A 19,455-nucleotide genomic window follows, 5' to 3' on the forward strand; every position below is an offset into this window, starting at 1 on the left:
GTAGGCCGATAAATGCTTTAAAATGTAATATCGGAAATTATGGGTATCGTTTTTTATTATCGGTATCGTTTTTTTTTTTTTTTTTTTTTTTGTTTTTTTTTAATTTATTAAATCAACATAAAAAACACAAGATACACTTACAATTAGTACACTAACCCAAAAAAACTCCCTCCCCCATTTACACTCATTCACACTCATTCACACAAAAGGGTTGTTTCTTTCTGTTATTATTCTGGTTCCTACATTATATATCAATATATATCAATACAGTCTGCAAGGGATACAGTCCGTAAACACACATGATTGTGCGTGCTGCTGGTCCACTAATAGTACTAACCTTTAACTGTTAATTTTACTCATTTGCATTAATGACTAGTTTATATGCAACTGTTTTTATATTGTTTTACTTTCTTTTTTAGTCAAGAAAATGTTTTTAATTTATTTATTTTATTTTAATTTATTTTTTTATTTTTTTAAAAGGACCTAACCCTAACCCTAACCCATACCTGGTTGTCCAAATTAGGCATAATCATGTGTTGATTCCACGACTGTATATATAGCGGTATCGGTTGATATCGGTATCCGTAATTAAGAGTTGGACAATATCGGAATATCGGATATCGGCAAAAAGCCATTATCGGACATCCCGAGTTCTTATGCTTTCTGAGCTCACTACGTTCACTGCTCGCTGTACATATCCTACGAAGTGAGACCTACACTGTTTCAATGCCCATTTCTCTGATGATATAATTGTTGATGACTGAAGTGCTGATATCAACCAAACCTAACCCCCCCCCTCCCCAACCCCCTCCACATCCCACCCCCCGGATTGTAAATAATGTAAATAATTCAATGTATATACTCTGATGATTAACTTGTGTGATGACTGTATTATGCTGATAGTATATATTTATACCATGAATTGATTAACGTGGACCCCCGACTTAAACAAGTTGAAAAACGTATTGGGGTGTTACCATTTAGTGGTCAATTGTACGGAATATGTACTGTACTGTGCAATCTACCAATAAAAGTCTCAATCAATAAATCAATCAAACTCTATTATATTTACTCCAATGTATTAATACATGCCCTACACTTTCTAATGGATGACAATATAATCACACAGCCCTGTGTTATGTTTCCTTATCAATTTCAATGAATTATTTAGATAAGTATGTCCTAATCTCATTCTAGTAATAATGTCTTCTTCCTTCCTATTTCTATTCCCTCCTCTCATTACACCTTTTGTAAAACTCCCTACATTTTGTTTCCTTATTCCAATTATACTGCCACTCTTCATTGTGTTTTATCTTAACTATATTCTTCACTTATTCTTTACTGTGGTTAATCTCCATGTGTATTCTGTTTTAGTTGTAGCTTGCTTTGCGTACTTATCCGCTAACTTTTTTCCCACAACTCCTACATGAGGTACCCAGATAACTTTAACCACACTTCCCACTTTATTTACCCTGTAGAATGCCTGAACTATTTCATGTAGTAAATGTTGTCCTGTGTCTGAAGCTATGTTTTTTATGCTGATTAATGCACTGCTGAAGTCTGAGCACACGACTGCTTTTCTTGCTTTAGTTTCCTTTGCCCAATTAACTGCCATATAAATTCATATACAGTACATGCCAAAAGTTTGGACACACCTTCTCATTCAATGCATTTTCTTTATTTTCATGACTATTTACATTGTAGATTGTCCCTGAAGGCATCACAACTATGAATGAACACATGTGGAGTTATGTACTTAACAAAAAAAAAGTGAAATAGCTGAAAACATGTTTTATATTCTAGTTTCTTCAAAATAGCCACCCTTTGCTCTGATTACTTTTTCGCACACTCTTGGTATTCTCTCGATGAGCTTCAAGAGAGAGTCATCCGTAAATGGTTTTCACTTCACATGTGTGCTTGAAGCTCATCGAGAGAATGCCAAGAGTGTGCAAAGTATTAATCAGAGCAAAGGGTGGCTATTTTGAAGAAACTAGAATATAAAACATGTTTTCAGTCTTTTGAGATGCATCTGTATATATTATGACTGCTTTCCTCAATCTGTTGTTGTATCTAGTAATATTTAAACTTATATTACCTAATAATTGCATATCTACATCTTGGATATCGTACATCCACGCTGGTATTGCAGAGATTGGAACTGTAGGGCTAACTTTAATATTGTCACTTTGAACTTTTTTTTTTTACATACAGTACAGGCCAAAAGTTTGGACACCTTCTCATTCACAACACAACTGATGGTCCCAGCCCCACTGATAAAGCAAGAAATTCCACTAATCAACCCTGGCACACCTGTGTAGTGAAAACCATTTCAGGTGACTACCTCTTGAAGCTCATCGAGAGAATGCCAAGAGTGTGCAAAGCAGTAATCAGAGCAAAGGGTGGCTATTTTGAAGAAACTAGAATGTAAAACATGTTTTCAGTTATTTCCCCTTTTTTTGTTAAGTACATAACTCCACATGTGTTCATTCATAGTTTTGATGCCTTCAGTGACAATCTACATTACAATGTAAATAGTCATGAAAATAAAGAAAACGCTTTGAATGAGAAGATGTGTCCAAAATTTGTTGTTTCCTCTAAGACTGTAACTATGGTGAGCATCTCTATCCTGGAATAGGTTCTGTATATTGGATAGTAGAGAGTTTTGGGATGCCCTAAACATAAATTGAGCAGTTTTAAAATTGATCACATCGTGCAGTTTAAGTTGCTTTAACTCCACGAATAGTGGATTTGAATGATGTCTGTAGTGAACATTAGACACAATCCTAATTGCCTTTTTCTGCAGAGTGACTAAAGGCTGTAGATTGGATTTATAACAATTTCCCCAGACTTCAATACTATAGTTTAAATATGACATAATAAATGAATGATATAATAACAGCAGATCATTGGTGTTCAATAAATGACATGATCTCCTCATCAGTCCAAACACATTTAGCAACTTGTGTCTTCAGGTAATTTATACGAGGTTTAATGATCATACATAGAGTGAATTGTGAAATTACCGTACAGATTATGTAATTAACGTACGTCTGGCAACCGTGCTGCTGCTACTTCTTCTTCGCTTTAAAATGTTTTTTCCTGCCATCTGCAGGACAAAAATGTAACTGAACGACACGAGCTAATTCCTTCCACGCGACATGCAGATATTTAATTGTATAAAAGAGTTGAATCCTGCGTATGATCACCGTATTTTATACATTATTCGGTTAAGTGTTTTGATCAGACTTAATTATTTATTTTTCTGAGCCATCGACGTCTATTTCCGGTGGCGACGGAAATGACGTCAGATTTTTCCGGCAAAACAAGCACATGTGAGGACCGTGTGGTAAGACGTTGACTATTACCTTCTTAAATCTTAGTTCCCGTGAATAAACGGGCATGGATAAACCGGGCTACTACCCTGCGCCGAACTTCGACGCGCCTACTCCAAACTCCTTCCAACTGCCATGGCAGCAGCAACCTCTCATTCGGACTAGCAGCTTCCACCCCAGCATGTGGACCTGGAGTGAGGCACCTATCCAGCCCGGTTCGGCCTACAGCGGTCAAGCTACCGGGAACCACGGGGCAACGACAGGCTACCGTCCTCATTCAGGAAACTATGGGTCCCAATATTTATACGGTCAGCATCAATGTTAAATGTATAATATTGTATTACATACAATTCTCTTGATGTTCTTCAACTTCTACTCAGGCAGTGTTTCAATTCACTTCACTTCCTTCCTTACTTACACATAGAAGTGCGCTGTCAGTACCCGGATGTTACTCCCCAAATGGTACCTAGTGATTGACACTAACCATCACCACCACCAATCATCTCCATCATGGCTACTACATATGGGAAGGAGAGGGACTTAAGTGGTTGCAATTCACAATTTAAAAGGAGCGAAGATGAGATGGTGGATACATTTTACGTTTTGGGACAGCACTACGTTGCAAAGATTACATAGTAGTAATCAGTGGTGGTGTGGTGCACAGACAGTCACCACACGGTCCTTGACAGAATCGGGTCAGGGTCCAGTGGCATGGAGTCCCAGACGACTGGGGACCCTTTTCTGCTGCAGCCTTCTTCCGCCATCGCAGCCGTTGTGGTAGTTCTTAATTCTACCGTCTTCCACCTGCTCCGCCGTTGAAGTCTTCACCGTATCCCTGGCTAGGGGGCAGTCAGGTACTAGGCCTTTGCCAAGGGCCACCTGGGGTAACAGTAGTAAAGGGGTTAACCTCCTAGTGCCCCAAGACCCCATAGAGGAGCCTCCACTGCCGGATGCACTTTAACGTCATGCCCAGGACACATGTCATATTATGCTCCTTCCAGTGCTATTGTTTTTAGATTAGAGTTTGTATCCAATCAATATTCAGCTAGCTTATGTTGCGATGCTGTATGAAATCTGCCTGGGGCCTTCAGAATCAACAATGCAGGCGTCTGTGCACTGTAAGTGAACGGACACATACAGGTGATAGACAATTGCCATAGCCAATCAGATCACAAGTTGTTGTCAGCAAGGCCTTCTCGCTGGCCCTGACATTTATGCGTCCTGTGATTGGATACTCACTTGGGAGTCCAAAGTGAGTATGCAATCACAAGTTGCGAAAACAAGAAGTGGCACCGGAGCCATAGAAAACTCACCAGTACTCACAAAGAAGGAGAGCAAAATGTTGATTAGATGGCAGATATATATTTGCAAGGCCATTTTCAAGAAGGATACTTAAGAGAAACTACATCTTGTGAGACGAGGTCTGCCGACACTGGAAGCTATTGCGGCGGTGAAATGGTTTGCCCGCGACTTTCACACGAATCAACCGACTACGACCAACTACTACGAGCGGTACCACTAACTTATACGGCGTCGAATGGGTGCTACAAATTGTGAGTTTAAATATTTTATTTCAAAATTTTTTCAAGTTTCATTTGTTTTATACAATTCTTTAAATTTTGACAGTACCACATAAGATAGGTTTTAATTGCTGAAGCGAGTTTATTGAATTTTAAAATGCGCCGAAAAATAGACTGTTTTGTACACTGTTGAGTGGATTCAATGACCAGTAGTATCTCCAGCCGTGTCCATGTGGTGACATAAATTGCGGTATTTTGAGAGGTGAAGTCGGACTAAGTAGGACATCACTGAAGGCCTAGGTGAGAAATACACGGCCCGCCACTTGTAGTAACGAGTCAAACAGTACAGAAACAGCGATGCATTATAAAACACAAGAAGTGATGCTGTGTCCCTCTGTACCACAATGTGTTAGGAACCGCTTCTTTCAGTTCGCGAGTGAACACGGGGAGTGACATGCCACATTTTGATTATACAGTGCCACACAAGATAAATTGTCTTTTCCTGTTTACTATTCCATTTATCAACAGTAGTTGCGCGTTTCATATTCCTTTTAGCACAGCTATTTGTTTAAAAAACGATTATATTTGCTAATAATCCCGAGCCCGACCTCCGCTGCTGCTCACTGCTCCCCTCACCTCCCAGGGGGTGGAACAAGGGGATTGGTCAAATGCAGAGCATAATTTCCCCACACCTAGTGTGTGTGTGACTATCAGTGGTACTTTAACTTTAACTTAACATATGTGTGAATTCCATGTGGCCTTCACCAAACTATTATTTTAATTGCAGGTTTAATAAAGTAATTTTTTTTTGTAGTCCAGTAGATGGCGCCATTGTGAAACACCCACACAGTATTAGTGCAGGTCAATGCAGCGACATACATACTGAGCCATCATTTACCCATCATGGGTACCTACTATCGGTACATAGTGTACATCTTGAAGTGTAAGATTGGAAGTGTGCGTATTGAAACATGGCCTATGTCTGTTTTTTTGCATTTGGATTTTGACATCTGTGAAAAATACCTCCCTTGTATTTTAAGTTATTATAGGAAATAATCACATCAAATATCTAGTCATTTTGTGTATGTGCACTGCCTTTCACTTATTCATGTAGGCCATAATTCTGGTCGTGAATGGTATCAAGCAGGACATCAAGGTTATAGACCAACAGACAACTGTGGAAAAAAGGTACATGTTTTAATTATTAATCACTTCATGCTCTTAATTTGCTGTATTTTTACAAATGATAAATGTGTCTGCCTTTTGATCAGAGCAACAATGGACCTTCCTTTTTGCATTTTTGTGACACCTGTGACCGTGGTTTTAAAAACCAGGAGAAGTTTGAGGAACATGTTGCTCAACATGTCAAGGTAATGTATTTTTGTTACAGTACTGTCTTTGAAGTACCACATACTCTTTTGTTAAGTTGCCCAACTTTGTAGTGTTCTGTACAAGACTGCAGCTTCACGGCTCATGAGAAACTAGTCAACATCCATTGGAAAAATGTAAGTTAGTCTTTATTGCCTATGTTGTGTTGTGCCCTTTGCTAATGTTAGTGCTTGGTCATTTCTTAGACCCATGCACCAGGAATGAAAAGAATCAAGCTGGACACCCCTGAAGAGATTTTGAAGTGGAGAGAGGAAAGACGCAAGTTAGTATTCAGAAATCGAGCATTGCAAATGTTACGTTGGAAGTCTTTACACTTTCTGCCTTTTCTTTCCAGGAACTATCCGACTTTGCAGCATGTCGAAAAAAAGAAAAAACTGATGGAAGGGCGAGAGAAGACTGGAGCGGTTCTGGAGACAGCTCAGTTTGGGTATTTTTTACTTCTTTCCATTCATGTCCTAACCCAGGCCATTTTGATCTTTTTAATTTTGTAATTGTAAAACCAACCCATATGCAAAGAGATTATATTTATTCAAAGTAAAAACAAGCCTTTATATCAGCTTTGTGTTGTAGTTGGCTAAGTGTATTACTACTATCAATATTATAGTGTTTTCTGTATTGGGACCGCCACAGATAAATGAATGTGCTAAATGTGCTACCTACACAAGCTATCTGTTTGTCCTCGCTCATGTACACATTTTAAAAAGGATATATTATGCAAAACCAAATTTTCTTACCTATTGGTACCGGTGTTTGTGTGTTTGGATCTGCATTAAGTCCAGAAAAGTGAAATCAAACCTTGGAGTCATTGCGCTAATATATATAGAACAATTTCGCCTTCCTTCATACTTCTTCCAAACGAGCCGTTTGGAATGTTCCCCATTTGTGACATTTTTCCCAGTTGTGACCTCAGCAGATGTCTCCATATATGGTAGAAATTTACCCTGAAATCTTTGCGGGATTCAACAAGCGCCTTTTTTTCCCTATCCTCTTGTTGTGGTGACAGACTGGCTGTTGCCATTTCGAATACTAAATACAGTATAGTTGTAACTTATATCTGTCACTAGACTCGATATGGAAGCACTAAAACTACAACATGGCTGACGGGGAGAAGACGCTGTCCAAGGGGAGGCACGCAAACAAGACCGCCCACAATAGGTGCGTCCTAAAGAGACGGTCAGAAATCGGCTTGAAGATGGTCTGTAAAACATAATCCACCATATTTTTCGGACCATAGAGCGCACCGGATTATAAAGCCCACTGCCGATGAGCGGGTCTATTCAGGTCTATTTTCAGAAATAAGACGCACTAAACGGGTTATATTATATTATATTATATTATTATTTTAATTTAAAACACTTCTTTGTGGTCTACATAACTTGTAATGGTGGTTCTTTGGTCAAAATGCTGCATAAATTATGTTTTACAGACCATCTTCAAGCCGCTTTCTGACCGTCTCTTCAGGATGTGTCGTTTTGTGGGCAGTCTTATTTACGTGTCTCCACTTGGACAGCATGTTGTCTTTGCTGGACCGGTAGATTGTAGCAACCAGAATGTCACAAATCGGTGGCCTCAAATTCTGACCCGAAAGCAGAGCTTAGCAGACCCATTGTATAGTAAAACATTGACCCTGAAGGGAACGTCTGCCCTGTGCTTCTTGACGACAGTCTGCACTGAAGCCAAACAGCAGGAAAGGTGTAACTACTACATTATTACCTGTCACTATTTATAACTCATTGTGCAGATCTGAATGTTCATTATTTAAATGTTTACCTGAGTTTGAAGCAAAGGTGGTAATACTAATCGCCACGTTTGGCGAGGCGTGTTTTAAAGCAACACTTGAAGCGCGACACTTCCTTGTTTAAAGCGTCACCTTTACCGTTAGTTTTGAAGCCCAAATATCTCCATATTGAGCTTCACTCTGTATTCAAGATTCAAGATTGTTTATTGTCCATATGCACAGTTAAACAGACAGTTTGCCGTACAATGAAAATCTTACTTTGCTAGTCCACCCTTCAACAAGTCACACGGTACTTAGCTAAAATAAAATAAAACATTTTTACATACAAGGCACAGTGAGTAACATTACATAATTGCACATTCTGATTCACAGTCAACAGTATAAATATGGAGGTGACATTTGGTCACAGCAGCAGTTTAAAGTGTCTTTAGTGATCAAAGGTGAAAAGTGTCTACGGTGATGGTTCACAGTTCGGGGGTGGTCATGGTAGCTGTCTTTTGTTCAAAAGATAAAAGTAAAAAGAGGGGGGGTAGCTATCATTCACAAGTTAGCATTCACAATCCTGATGGCCTGTGGGTAGAAACTGTTTGTCAGTCTCGTAGTCCTGGATTTCAGGCTCCTGTATCGTCTGCCTGATGGTAGGAGGCTGAAGAGACTGTGCTGGGGGTTTGTACTGTCTTTTATGATGTTGTGTGCTCTCCTGGTGGCCCTGGTAGAGTACATGTCCTGTAGTGAGGGTAAGGCTGCTCCTGATATGTACTGAGCAGTTTTAATCACTCGCTGGAGTGCCTTCCTGTCCTTAACAGCCCAGTTTCCATACCAGACCGTGATTAAGCTGGTAAGGACACTCTCAACCGTACTTCTATAGAAGTTGCTGAGAATTTTGGGTAGCATGCCAAATTTTCTCAGCCTTCTTAGGAAGTACAGTCGCTGTTGGGCTTTCTTTGTTTGTTGGATGTTGTGAGCCCAGGTGAGGTCCTCGCTGATGTGGGTCCCGAGGAATTTAAAGGTTTTCACCCTGTCCACCTCTGTCTGGTATGTGCTGTGCACTCCTTCTCCGTGGGTCAATCATCTTGTGTGTGTTCAAGGAGAGATTATTATCCTGACACCAGGCCACCAGTTCCGCTACCTCCCTACGCTGCCTCAGCTCCCCCGGTGATCAGTCCGACGACCGTAGTATCATCTGCAAACTTGATGATACTGGTGTTGTTCTGGGAGACCACACAGTCGTGTGTGAAGAGGGTGTACAACAGGGGGCTCAGCACGCAGCCTTGGGGGGGTCCCTATGCTTAGAACCTTTGTGCCTGATGTCTGGTTGCCGACTCTGACTGACTGGGGCCGGTTTGTGAGAAAGTTCAGCACCCAGTCACAGAGAGCCGGTGTCAGACCAACAGTGAGGAGTTTAGCAGTGAGTTTTTGTGGGATGACCGTGTTAAAAGCAGAGCTGTAGTCGATGAATAATAGCCCAGCATAGGTGTCCTTGCCCTCCGAGTGGGTGAGGATGGTGTGGATGACGGTGTTGACTGCATCCTCAGTGGACCGGTTCTTCCGGTAGGCAAACTGTAGAGGTTCCAGTGTGTCTGGGATGGTCTTCTTGATGTGTAACATGACTATCCTCTCGAAGCACCTCATCACTATTGGGGTGAGTGCAACGGGGCCATAGTCATTCAGACAGGTCATAGTGTTTTTCTTTGGCAGGGGCACAATGGTGGTCGTCTTGAAGCAGGTGGGCACAACAGCTTAACCAATAGAATTGTCATTTTTTGCCATTCATCCTCTCCAAGATGTTATTGCTTGTATGCACTTTGTGTGTACGTTTTGACACACTCAACATCATGCGGTTCGGCTCTGTAGTCATCGCTGCAGATGAAAGAACGGTACCGGTACTTTTCAAAGGCAGTATAGTACCGATTTCAATCAATTAGTATCGCTGTACTTTATTAGTACCGGTATACCGCACAATCCCACCAATAGTAAAGAAATGTTGGTTTTGCATAATATTGAGCAACAAAACGCCAGATAATGTCTCCTTATAGGTGCCATTTTGGGGTCCTTATACACACACCATAATAATACCCGTATGTTGAAGCACAGTATATCAGAGTACAGTAGCTGTAATGCTCTGTGTTCCATCAAGTGGTGCGGCTTCGTAGCTTACCAAAGTCGTATTAAAACATTTTGACAGATTTTTGAGCGCCGTGGGTAATATACTAAATTCTCAATGAAACATCAATGTTGTGGTGTTGCTTGCCTACTGGTAATGTCATTTATTGAACAGGTGTCAATCTGCAGTCCACACATATCTTTTATAGGTGACTGCCATCTACTGGTCACACTTATCATTACATCATGTACCAAATCAAATTGCTTCGAGGTCGGTAAGCACAACCAGATTTACTATTTATATTAGTCGCTCTGTTGATTTTTGAGAAAATTAATAATTTTATGTGCGCTTTATAGTATGAAAAATACGATATGTAAAATTTTGACCCAATAACCATCGTTACGTGTTATGTAGACTATAGTATTTAAATGTGTGTGAATGTGTATGCTTTGAAAGAGTCAACCTGAAGATGGTAAGAACTTCTCATCCACTGTGAAATAAGTTTACTATGGCATATTTTTCCACAAAAGTCCACTGTTTCGTCAATTCTTCCACACTTTTGAGCACCATTAATGTACAGTGCTCCTTGCAAATAGTCTTCTTTTTTTTTTAATTCCACAGCGATTTTCTCCTCCTTTCCATGCCAGTCTTTTGGCTTTTTGGGACTTATAATTACCGGTAGTGAGAAAAATGGACAAGACTTGTCAAAAGGGGAAAAAAACACACAAAAGGTACACACACTGAAGCGCTGAGAAGTAATTAAGTAAATTTTATTTGTTAAGTGCTTTTTACAGAAAAAATCACAAAGCGCTTTACAAAACATAGGTGAAGTATAACAACAATTCAATTAAAACAGGGGCAACATCATAAAAATGATACAAAGTGGATTAAAAATTATAGTTAAAAGGTGCATTAACTAAAAGCTTTACTAAATAGTTTTCAAATGTTTCTTAAGTGTCAACACAGTCGTGAGTGTGTGTCTAGTGCAGAAAGTGACGTGGAAAGCCCTGCTACTACTACAATGAGGGCGTTTTTTACCTGCAAGCGTGAAACAAAACGAATGACTGAAAGAAGTGTTCATATACAGAGACATGGTTCGCACACTGAGGCATACTTGGCTCGATCGAAAAGTTCGTAAATCGAAAAGTTAACAAATACAGGGTATCGTAAATCAAAGTTGCACTGTATAAAATTACATTTATTGGGCTTATCGATGTTATTTTTTTCCATGTTACAACAACATACAACAAATATGACAATAAACAAATAACTTTACTTAAATTAACTTACTTTGGAAAATACAGAATTACATTGGTTTTGCTTTGTCATTTATTTTACAAACTATTTGTTTAAATGAAGACTTGTTAAAGTTTTGTTGTCATCGACAGTGTAGTGTGTGGATGGATGCTATAGCTGTTAATCATCATGCTTTGTTACAAAGCAGGGCTGTTTTTTATTAATACGGTAAATAATCAAAAAAAATTTTTCCTGCCGTCACCAGTGTGTGAGTGACAGCCATGTTCCCCAATCAGAATTTTTTAGCCTCGCGTTTGTTCGTCTCTCGCTTCAAACAGAAAGAAAGACGTCTGACTCTGACTGTGCATTGCTCTTAGCACCTGAGCGTGTTTGTTTACCAGAGGAATAAACTGAACAGAGTGACCCCTCTTTTCAGTCATTCACAATCTTTGTCTTGGCAGAGACGACAGCGGGGGCGCCGCCACCAGCGCACTCACAGTACAGAGAGCCTTGCAACTCGCCAGTGAGAAGTTCCACAAAGTAACACAAATTAGGAGGAAAAACATAAGATTGTAAAGCCAAGCTATTGTGGGAATATTTCAGCTTCAAATATGAGCTGTTGATGCTCATGCCCATCAACACGGATGGACAAGCGAAAATTTCGCCGTGATCATGAGATAGCAGTAAACAAAAAGACAACGTCCGACCTCACTTTTACAACTGGTAAAAAAAAATAACCTTAAGATGTTCAATATTTATTAGGGTTACAAAAATTAGTCCATTTAATTTTTGTTTGTGTATTTATTTAGGATAATAAAGTTATTTACCTTCCAATTACAGTACAATGGTAAACTATCTTACAGTAATGAGGAATATGTTTATTATATAATTTTAAATGATTACTTGTATTATTATTATATATTATGATTACATTACCTTATTGCTGTATAGTTTTTATTGGTTATTTTTTCAGTGTAATATTATGATGTAGACAATCTTTTGTTTTAATGTGTGGCACTTGGAGACAAAAATATGTTTGCAGTCTAAAGGTAACATGTCCTTCTTTTGTTATTTTTGCAGTTTTATGTATAAAATATAAAAATCCCAAAATGATCACAATGGCAATTTTGGAGAGAAAAATCGCAATTAGGTTGTTTTGGCAAAATCGTGCAGCCCTATTACATAGTGATGTTTTACATTGGCAGTGGCACTGTTAACTAGTAAAATTGTTTCAGTAAAAATCAAACACATTAGCTTTGTGTTTATTTAAAATAAAATGACATTTTTTTTCCGGTATTTTCCTCTTTAATGTCTCATTTCTAATCCACTTTTTTTTCTTCCAAGACTTTTTGACAACTTCATCCTTAATTGGACAAGTATATGAGCTTAGAAACACCAATTTGCTAGCAAAGTTTTGACCCGCCATACTCTACTTCTAATTGGCTTTAAACACACAAAAACTGGTGTACCGATAGACTGCTTGTTCCTGTCATTCATATGAGCTCTGGGTTTCACAGAGGACAGCGCTGAGCAGTGAGTATGCGCACTGCAGCAGGACAGGAGAGACGACAACATTTGTGAAAATAAGAATTTGGTGCTGATCAGATTTAGTTACTTGGCCAAGTATTAATGCAGTTGGGTCAATAGTGTCAGTGGGACTTCATTGTATTGTTGCTTAAGTCAAACTATTTGACAACCCTATTGTACTGTGTTCTGATATTAAGACGAATGAGAGGCAGAGGACGTGGCCAATGGCGTGGGAGAGGGTTCCAGCGGCAACATCCCCAAAGTCTTCATCCAATTGACAGTGGCACTGCAGCAAAACAACTCCTACCCATCACACGGTCCAACCAGGATTGTGATCCATTGGGAGTGTTGGTCAAAAGTGACAATGGTTAGTGAAGGAACAACACCATGGCCGTGTCAAAATCCGAGGTTAGCATCCTCAGCAGTTTTCATGCATTTGTGAGCTGTAGACGTCACCACGCTGCATTAAGGTGAAGCACGACCGCTCTTTTAATAAGTGGCCTCTGTTGAGTGGTTGTGCTGGGTCCTTTGGAGGCTCAGACTGTGGCTTTGGATATGACCATTGTCTCCTGATGACACTGTTGTATTGTACTGTGTATTGTAATTGTCTTCCCTCACATTTCCTTCAGATTCCGAGAAAGAAGATGCAGCGGCTACCTCCAGTGGTGCTGGCCTAGTTGTGGCCCCGAAGCAGATGAGCTCAGCTCTGGGGTCTCTTGTGGCCAACTATGGCTCCATGAGTGAGAGTGAAAGTGATGATGGAGCGCAGAGTGAGTTTACCACTTCGTTATCGACTTAGTTCTGAGTTTGTACATCTGTCCCTCTGCATGTAGTTTTTGTGCCTATTTGGAAATCACTGTCTAAATCGATCAATCCCGATTCTGCACTTACACAATGAAAATGTCTCAACTCTGTTACAAAAAACAAACATACTTTATCTTTTCTCTTCACCATTAACATTAGATAGTTTTAAACCTGAACTGTAAACAAGACTCTAAAAAGTGCAATTCCATCTCTGTGAATTTTGTTAAGGTACTGTTTCTTCAAGTGCAAAATTATAACAGTAAACATGTAAGCTGTTTCTTGTGACCCTTATTTTGCTAGCGCAGTCAGACTGGATGTAATTTTGAGATTTTATTGTGGATGCTGGAAGTGTGCTCCGGGTTTTTTGGCACATTTGATGATGTGTGCGGGGATTTTTTTTAAACGGTACTTCCCGAGTTAGAGCTACTGTGCTTTCTTCATTGTGCACTTGCAGTACATCAGCGGTAATCTTACAAGACTCTCAGTTACATATATATAACTGAAAAAGCTTGACTCCATCTCCCAATAGTAGAGAATGCTTTAGAAAAAATCTGGAATCCAGATGGTGATGCCGATCAACTCTGAAATCAGGGTAATGCGGGGTCTTAAGAAGTCTGAAATCTAATCATGTGAATTTAAGCTCTTAAATTCGATAAAAATCTCTACTACTTGGAAATACTTTGTCACATCCTGGGTAATTCCTCTAGTTCGAAATGGGCTTTGATGTGGTGAAAAAACGGGCATGTTTTGTTCTGACAAAAGTTCATAGGTGCTTTTAAATACCATTTTAAATGACAAAAATGCTACCTCCTCACAGAAGCGAATTATTTTAATGTTGTAATGGTTGAGAAATGTGGAAGTAGTTGAGCACCAGAAATGAGTTGTAATAAAAATAATAAATAGAGGAACTTTGGTGCAGAATAATATGCTGAAGGGCATTCACACAATTAAGTACTGAACACACTGCAAAAAGTCAGTGTTCAAAAACAAGAAAAAAAAAATACAAAAATTAGGGGTATTTTATTTGAACTAATCAAAATTATCTGCCAATAGAACAAGAAAATTCAGCTCGTCAAGACTTTCCAAAACAAGTAAAATTAGCTAACTTCAATGACCAAAAATATCTTAAAATAAGTATATTCTCACTAATAACAAGTGCACTTTTCTTGGTAGAAAAAAAAAACGAGACCTTTTTGCTCAATATGTTGAAAAATATTCTAAAATTAAGTAAATGCTAGTGCCATTATCTTGACATATTGGCACCATGATTTTATTTTCATGCTTGAAATAACAAATTATTACTTTTAAAAAGTAGTTTTATACTTGTGAGTGTTGATGAGACAGCTTTGCAACAGTTGATATTCTAGTTTCAAGCATGTTTTACTCAATATAGGTCATAAAATCTCAGCAACAAGCTGTAATATCTTACTGAGATCATTTAGGACCAAAACCCTTAAAACAAGTAAAACACTCTAACATAAAATCTGCTTAGTGAGAAGAATTATCTTATCAGACAGAAAATAAGCAAATATCACCCTTATGTGAGATATTTAATCTTACTTAGATTTCAGTTTTTGCAGTGCACAATAATAGTTGCAGTATCGAGTGAAATGTATGTTCTTTTTTTTAAGTCTTTGACAGTGGTCTTTTCTAAAAATAAAAAAGGGGTTCTCTCTGTTTCAGTCCCAATTGTGCAAAAAGCCAAAGAACTGCTCCAAGAAAACAAGGTTTTGCAAAATCAGCACGCACAAGCTTCCGGGGTCTCCAATCGCTGGTCTAATCGGAACATGGCAAACAACCTAAGAGGACAAGGAGGACGAAGAGGGAGAGGAGGAAGGCGCGGTCGAGGTGGACACTGTGATATGCTGCTGAGACGGAGGCCCACTCTCCTTGAGATGGTGAGAAGCCGGCATAGATTGTACAGACCTAGGTTTTTTATTCCTAAGAAATTTTGAGATTACCTTCTGTTTTGATTGGTGTAGCTCCTCGCACCAGACATCCGCCATGAGAGGAACATCCTCCTGCAGTGTGTTCGATACGTGGTCCGAAACAACTTCTTTAAGGTGGAGAACCAACCTAAACTACAACCAGGGATTGACCTGAGACGAGCTATCGGAAGTACAGATCAAGAAGTTGAAAATGAAAAGCCATCAGTGGAAGTCAGAACTTTGTCTTCCTCTTCCTCCTGTTCTGTCAAGGATGGGACCGGGTCTCAAAGAGCCACCACAAAGCCAGGGGTTAGGAAGGAGGAGATGGAGACTAGTCAAGCTAACGCGGATATAAACTTGGCTGTTAATCACTGCTCGTCACAGAATCATCTGGCTCAGTACCCATTTAGTCACCAAGCTGCCCTTGGACAGCCGGGTGACTCAACTGGCTGTGGACCGACAGATGGCCAAACCGACCCTGATTTACCAGGAGACCAGGCTGTCTCTGAAACCGCTAATTACGAAGATGGTTGTGGTTTACCATGTAACAAAGCTGTTTATGGACTCCCAGGGTAAAAAGTTTGCTAAGTTGGCCTCAGACCCCCTTGTGAGCAAACATGTTATAGACTTTTAAGTGAGAAAACTGGCCCTGGGTTATCAAGCTTCCTCTGGACCACCAAACGACCAAACTGGCTGTGATTCACCAAACTGGTCCTGGCTCACCAGGAGACCAAACTAATTCTGAACCGGCTATTTGCAAAGATGGCTCTGGTTCACCCTGTGACAAAGCTGTTTATGGACTCCTTGAGGAAAAGTATAGCTATAGTCTATTTGATGCCCCATGTGGTCACGCTTGCTGTGGATTCTCTGGTGACCAAACTTTCACCAGAGTAATTTCAAGTGACAAAACAGCGTCTGTTATCAATATGATTCATGATGATGAAATACGGAAAATTGATATTCATCGAAAAATTCAGACTTATTTTGCTTAATTTGAATTATGACATAATTTTGCATGATTTATATTTTGTAAAATACATTGATAAAATATATTTTTTCTCCAAAAATAAATGTTAACAAATCAGAGCTATGTAGTTTTTTGTTGTCATTAATTTTAAGTTCGAACTGCCCAGGGACATCTGGAAAGTATTCACAGCGCTTTACTTTTTCCACATTTTGTTATGTTTCAGCCTTATTCCAAAATGGAATTAATTTTGTCCTCAAAATTCTACAGACAATACCCCAAAATGACAATGTGAAAAAGGGGTTTTATTTTTTTTATTTTGCAAATGTATTAAAACGAAATGTTTACATAAGTATTCACAGCCTTTGCTCAATACTTTCTTGATGCATCTTTGGCAGCAATTACAGCCTCAAGTCTTTTTGAATATGATGCCACCAGCTTGGCATACCTATCTTTGGGCAGTTTTACCCATTCCTCTTTGCAGCACCACTCAAGCGCCCTCAGATTGGATGGGAGGTGTTGGTTTTTATTCAAGATATCTCTGTACATTGCTGCGTTCATCTTAGTCTTCCAGGAAGTCTCTGTACATTGCTGCATTCATCTTTCTTTCAATCCTGACTGGTGTCCCAGTTCTTGCCGCTGAAAAACATGCCCACAGCATGATGCTGCCATCACCATGCTTCACTGTAGGGATGGTATTGGCCTGGTGATGAGCGGTTCCAGGTTTCCTCCAAACATGTTGCCTGACATTTACGCCAAAGAGTTTAATCCTTGTGTCTTCAGACCAGAGAATTGATTCTCATGGTCTGAGAGTCTTTCAGGTGCATTTTGACAAAACATTTTTTACGAAGAAAATGGTTTCAGTCTTGCCACTTTACCATATCAGCCTGATTGGTGGTTTACTGCAGAGATGGTTTTCCTTCTGGAAGGTTCTCCTCTCTCCACAGAGGAATGCTGTAGCTCTGACAGTGACCATCGAGTTCTTGGTCACCTCCCTGAATGCCGCCAACTTGGCACACCTATCTTTCAGCAGTTTCACTCATTTCTCTTTGCAGCACCTCTCAAGCTTCCCAGGTTGGATGGGAAGCATTGGCATTATATTCAAAAATACTCCAGGCTGTAATTGCGGCCAACGGTACATCAACAAAGTATTGAACAATTGCTTAGGAATACTCAAGTAAGTATGTGTGATTTGTTAAAAAAAAATTTTACAATAAATTTGTACATTTTTATAAAACATTTTCACGTTATCAAGGGGCATTTTGAGGACAAAAATGAATTTATATCATTTCAGGATAAGGCTATAACGTAACCAAAAGGGGGAAAAGTGAAGCGCTGTCAATACTATCCATATGCTGTGTATTCCCTGGGTTTGTAAAATCTGTCTATTAGGGCCTGCTAATTTCCTGGGCTTTTAGGTAAATGCCATACTCCAACACACCAATTAGGGTGACCAGGTGTCCGGATTTAGGCCGGACAGTCCGGATTTTTAATGCCATGTCCGGCGTCCGGCGCAGCTTCAAGCCGGACACGTATTTGTCCTCCTTTTTGAGGCACTAGGCTTTAAGAGCGGAGTTTTTTCATCTTTGCTGGGCTGCAGCGCAATAGCCAATCAAAGACCGTAAAAAATGCCCCCCAACGCAGTAACGTATCAAATGATTGGCTAAGAGCTGTGTCGGATACAAATCTGCTTATCATTGGTTAAAAAAGTAAACAAGGGTCCATGTGCTGTTGCGGCATTGACAGAAAGTTAGCATCATGCCAAAACGCAAGACCTCGTTTAATTCTGAATGGATAAAAGAGAACGAATTTATAACGAAAAGCAGTCGAGACTCATTCCATGGCTTCTGCACACTTTGTCGATGTGATGTCGACGTAAGTAGTCAGGGGAACGCTGCAATTGAACGGCATGCGGGTACGGATAAACATAAAAGTAATAAACGTGCGGCAGGTACCTCTTCAATGAGGACATTTTTTCGTGAAGTTTCGTCGCCCCTGGATGACAAGATAAACGCTGCGGAGCTGTGCAAGGTGTACCATGCTGTAAAGCAGTGGTTCTCAAATGGGGGTACGCGTACCCCTGGGGGTATGTAATGTAATGTAAGTTCATAAACTGAACATCAAATCAAGTAGGCTATTCCATTCATTACCATAAACCCAGAGTTTCCCCCCATGCCATGATGGTTTGACCCTCACTAAAATGTCTGTCAAAAAGAACTGTGAAAAGAAATGCAACAATGCAATATTCAGTCTTGACAGCTAGATTTTTTGTAGACATGTTCCATAAATATTGATGTTAAAGATTTCTTTTTTTGTGAAGAAATGTTTAGAATTAAGTTCCTGAATCCAGATGGATCTCTATTACAATCCCCAAAGAGGGCACTTTAAGTTGATGATTACTTCTATGTGTAGAAATCTTTATTTATAATTGAATCACTTGTTTATTTTTCAACAAGTTTTTAGTTATTTTATATATATTTTTCCAAATAGTTCAAGAAAGACCACTACAAATGAGCAATATTTTGCACTGTTATACAATTTAATAAATCAGAAACTGATGACATAGTGCTGTATTTTACTTCTTTATCTCTTTTTTTCAACCAAAAATGCTTTGCTCTGATTAGGGGGTACTTAAATTAAAAAAATGTTCACAGGGGGTACATCACTGAAAAAAGGGTTGAGAACCACTGCTGTAAAGCATCATCAGTCCTACAGAAGTTTAGACTGCGGCATGAAAGTGGACCGGGAGATTTTCAGTGACTAGCCCACAGCTAAAGGGATGGCCTGTGGCCGAACAAAAGCCAAGGCATTGTGTGAGAACGTCATCGCTCACTATTCAGTACAGGAACATACCGACTACATAAAAGAAAACAACCTACCCTTCTCCGTGGCAACCGACGCCTCAAATAAAGG

General features: G+C 39.6%; 1 protein-coding gene across 1 annotated transcript; it reads left to right on the plus strand.

The window, feature by feature from the left end:
- The first annotated feature begins 3,284 nt into the window (after window positions 1-3,284).
- On the plus strand, window positions 3,285-16,849 carry nufip1 (nuclear FMR1 interacting protein 1). Its single transcript, XM_061977947.1, has 10 exons — window positions 3,285-3,640; window positions 5,967-6,040; window positions 6,124-6,222; window positions 6,295-6,357; window positions 6,427-6,503; window positions 6,576-6,668; window positions 13,044-13,213; window positions 13,476-13,616; window positions 15,334-15,548; window positions 15,633-16,849. Exons 1-10 carry the CDS (start codon window positions 3,400-3,402, stop codon window positions 16,152-16,154), a joined length of 1,695 nt encoding a protein of 564 aa, XP_061833931.1. The 5' UTR covers window positions 3,285-3,399; the 3' UTR covers window positions 16,155-16,849.
- Window positions 16,850-19,455: the final 2,606 nt, after the last annotated feature.

Source organism: Nerophis lumbriciformis, linkage group LG01, assembly GCF_033978685.3.
Source record: "Nerophis lumbriciformis linkage group LG01, RoL_Nlum_v2.1, whole genome shotgun sequence".
NCBI classification, from domain to species: domain Eukaryota; kingdom Metazoa; phylum Chordata; class Actinopteri; order Syngnathiformes; family Syngnathidae; genus Nerophis; species Nerophis lumbriciformis.

Excerpts from the sequence above, each read along its gene's own strand:
- nufip1 (XM_061977947.1), top strand. The coding sequence starts at position 3,400 with ATGGATAAACCGGGCTACTACCCTGCGCCGAACTTCGACGCGCCTACT. Across the intron at positions 3,641-5,966 it reads TGGGTCCCAATATTTATACG|GCCATAATTCTGGTCGTGAA; the intron begins GTCAGCATCAAT and ends TTATTCATGTAG. Across the intron at positions 6,669-13,043 it reads CTGGAGACAGCTCAGTTTGG|ACGAATGAGAGGCAGAGGAC; the intron begins GTATTTTTTACT and ends TCTGATATTAAG.